This window comes from Octodon degus, unplaced genomic scaffold (assembly GCF_000260255.1).
Source record: "Octodon degus isolate 3935 unplaced genomic scaffold, OctDeg1.0 scaffold00322, whole genome shotgun sequence".
NCBI classification, from domain to species: Eukaryota; Metazoa; Chordata; class Mammalia; order Rodentia; family Octodontidae; genus Octodon; species Octodon degus.
The window spans coordinates 1,378,986-1,381,745 of NW_004524898.1; the positions used below are offsets into that span (position 1 = coordinate 1,378,986).

Consider the following 2,760-nt stretch of genomic DNA (forward strand, 5'->3'; position numbering starts at 1 on the left):
TTCTTTCATGTATTTTACAAGAACATTGTCTAGTAAAAGCTTTCCCACAATGTTTACATACATAGGGTTTCTCCCCAGTGTGAATTCTTTCATGTCTTTTACAATTTCTTTGTATGCGAAAAGCCTTCCCACACTGTTTACATACATATGGTTTCTCCCCAGTGTGAATCCTTTCATGGGTGTTACAATGCTCTTGTGTACTAAAAGCTTTTCCACATTGCTTACATACATAGGGTTTCTCCCCAGTATGAAGCCTTTCGTGTGCTTTACATGAACCTTGTGTGCTAAAAGCTTTCCCACATTGCTTACATACATAGGGTTTCTCCCCAGTGTGAAGTCTTTCATGTGCTTTACATGAACCTTGTGTTGTAAAAGCTTTCCCACACTGTTTACATACATAGGGTTTCTCCCCAGTGTGAAGCTTTTCATGTTTCTTACAATAGCCTTGTGTTCTAAAAGCTTTCCCACACTGTTTACATATATAGGGTTTCTCAACAGTGTGAATCCTTTCATGTGTTTTACAATTCGAATGTGTACTAAAAGCTTTCCCACACTGCTTACATACATAGGGTTTCTCCCCAGTGTGACTTCTTTCATGTGTTTTACAATAACTTTGTGTACTAAAAGCTTTCCCACATTGCTTACATGCATAAGGTTTCTCCCCAGTATGACTTCTTTCATGGATCTGAACATTGTAGGGTGTACTAGAGACTTTCAAATTTTCCTTATATACAAAGATCTCTTTAAACTGAGTTCTTTCATTTAGTTCAGAGTAAGATTTTTCACACTGATCATATTCATAGGATTTTTCTCCTGTCTTTGTCCTTGTATCCTTCTGAAAAGAGGGAAAATTATTGCAGGTCTGTTGATGTTCATTACATTTATACAGCTCCTCTTCTAATCCCAAAAACTCGTATGTCATCATTCCAGAGTGAGATATGGTGGGCATATTTACTGGGTAGCATTTCTCCACCTCTTTATTTCTATTAAAATAAAACAAAACAAAACAAAAGCTGAACAAACAAAAACACCAGTCACAACCGTAAACGTATCTCCATATTAATGATTTACCACAAGTTCTGGTATGATTCCTAAGGAATTCAGACAATTAGCTGAATGCCCTACAGGATACCTCAGAAACAGCTATTCCCACGATGGTATTAATTTGTAAACTTTTAAATTGGTGTATTTTGCAACCCAGATGGCCAGTTTCATTTTGGACAATTAATATACATGTATATCACAAACTGATCATTTTGCTACCTTTTCCAACATTGTTGTCCCTCTTCTCTCATTATTTGTCTTTCTCATCTCCAAAGAGCCAGGATTAGGGTGGGGGAGATGGCTTAGTAGAATAAGTGCTTGCCTGGCAAGCACAAGGGCCTGAGTTCAATCCCTGGTTATACACACACACACACACACACACACACACACACACACAAAAGCAAGCCAGGATTTCCTTTTTTAATTGCCTCTTTATTTTATTCCCTAATTTATATTTTTGGTTTCTCATATAAGAGAAAGCATGTGGGCTTTCACATTCTGTGTCTGAGTTACTTCACATTTATGATGAAGACCCACCCATTTCTTTGGGCAAATGACATTATTATAATTCATTTTTGTACATAACTAGATAGCACTTTTTTTTCTTTCTTCTTTCAGTGACAGGGATGTGTACTGAATTATATCACCCAAGTTTTATTTATTTTAGGAGAGATTCTCTTTGATGTTAAAGTTGCTTATGCTGACTTTCAATCTGCCATCCTGCTAAATCAGCTTAGGAGTGTGCAGGGACTGTACCACCATGTCAAGCCTATCAAAATTTTTCTGTATCTACTCATCCAATAATGGACACCTACCCTGATTACATAGCTTAGCTGTTATAAATTGTCCTGCTTTGTGTATTCATGTGCTCTGTCAGCATAATATAAAAAATTTAACTTTTTGGAGACTGTACTCAGCAGAGGTATTCTTGGATCAAATGGAAATTCTATATTTATTTTTGTGAAGTCTTTATACTGATTATGATACTGGATACACAACATTGCTATGAAAAATGTCAGAGAATTTTAAAATATGAATGGGCTCAATTCTCTGTGTATGATAGCACTAGCATTCTTCTGTACTTTCAATACTGCTTCAAGGTTTCTAATATTTCAGATACTCAATTTTTATATAGATAATAATTACATGTACATAAGTAGACATCCTGAAGTGTTTCTGTCAAAACTCAAAATTTACTGCTTTTCATATGTGTCTATACAAAGTACCTAAATGAAATTTCATACACTTTCATGGTGGTAATCATGAAAGAAGTTTTTTACCTATATGTCAGACACTGTCACTTGTTACATGGTATCAGTATATTTCAGTATGTTTTAGACATTGGAGCATTTCTGTGTTCAGTTTTCAACTATATACATTGTTGGAGAATATTCATGGTATTAAATAAATTTGAACATGGCCACGTTTCACTGGTTCTCATATTTGTGTTTACACATTCACTTTGAGGAACAGTTCTTTTCTGAATGCAAATTACCTTTGATTTCTCCAGTCATTTTTGTACTGTTCTTCATCTTCTTGGTTATCCCAGGCCCTACCTGCATTGCAGACACAGAAATATAAAGGGACACAATATTACTGCATAAAAATGAATACATTCCAGGGCTGGTGAGATGGCTCAGTGGTCTAAAGCACCTATTTAGAACAAGCTAAGCTAAGCAAAACACAGGGACCGCAGTTCAATCCCCCAGCACCACA

General features: G+C 35.9%; 1 protein-coding gene across 1 annotated transcript in view; it reads right to left on the reverse strand.

The window, feature by feature from the left end:
• Positions 1 to 2,760, reverse strand: part of LOC101563258 (zinc finger protein 709-like) — a 50,132-nt gene that overhangs the window by 3,005 nt on the left and 44,367 nt on the right. Inside the window, exons 3-4 of the mRNA XM_023708034.1 lie at positions 2,540 to 2,600; positions 613 to 983 (exon numbers count right to left, since the gene is read on the reverse strand). Of these exons, the coding sequence (XP_023563802.1) occupies positions 613 to 983; positions 2,540 to 2,600 (432 nt within the window). The remainder of the gene's footprint in view (positions 1 to 612; positions 984 to 2,539; positions 2,601 to 2,760) is intronic.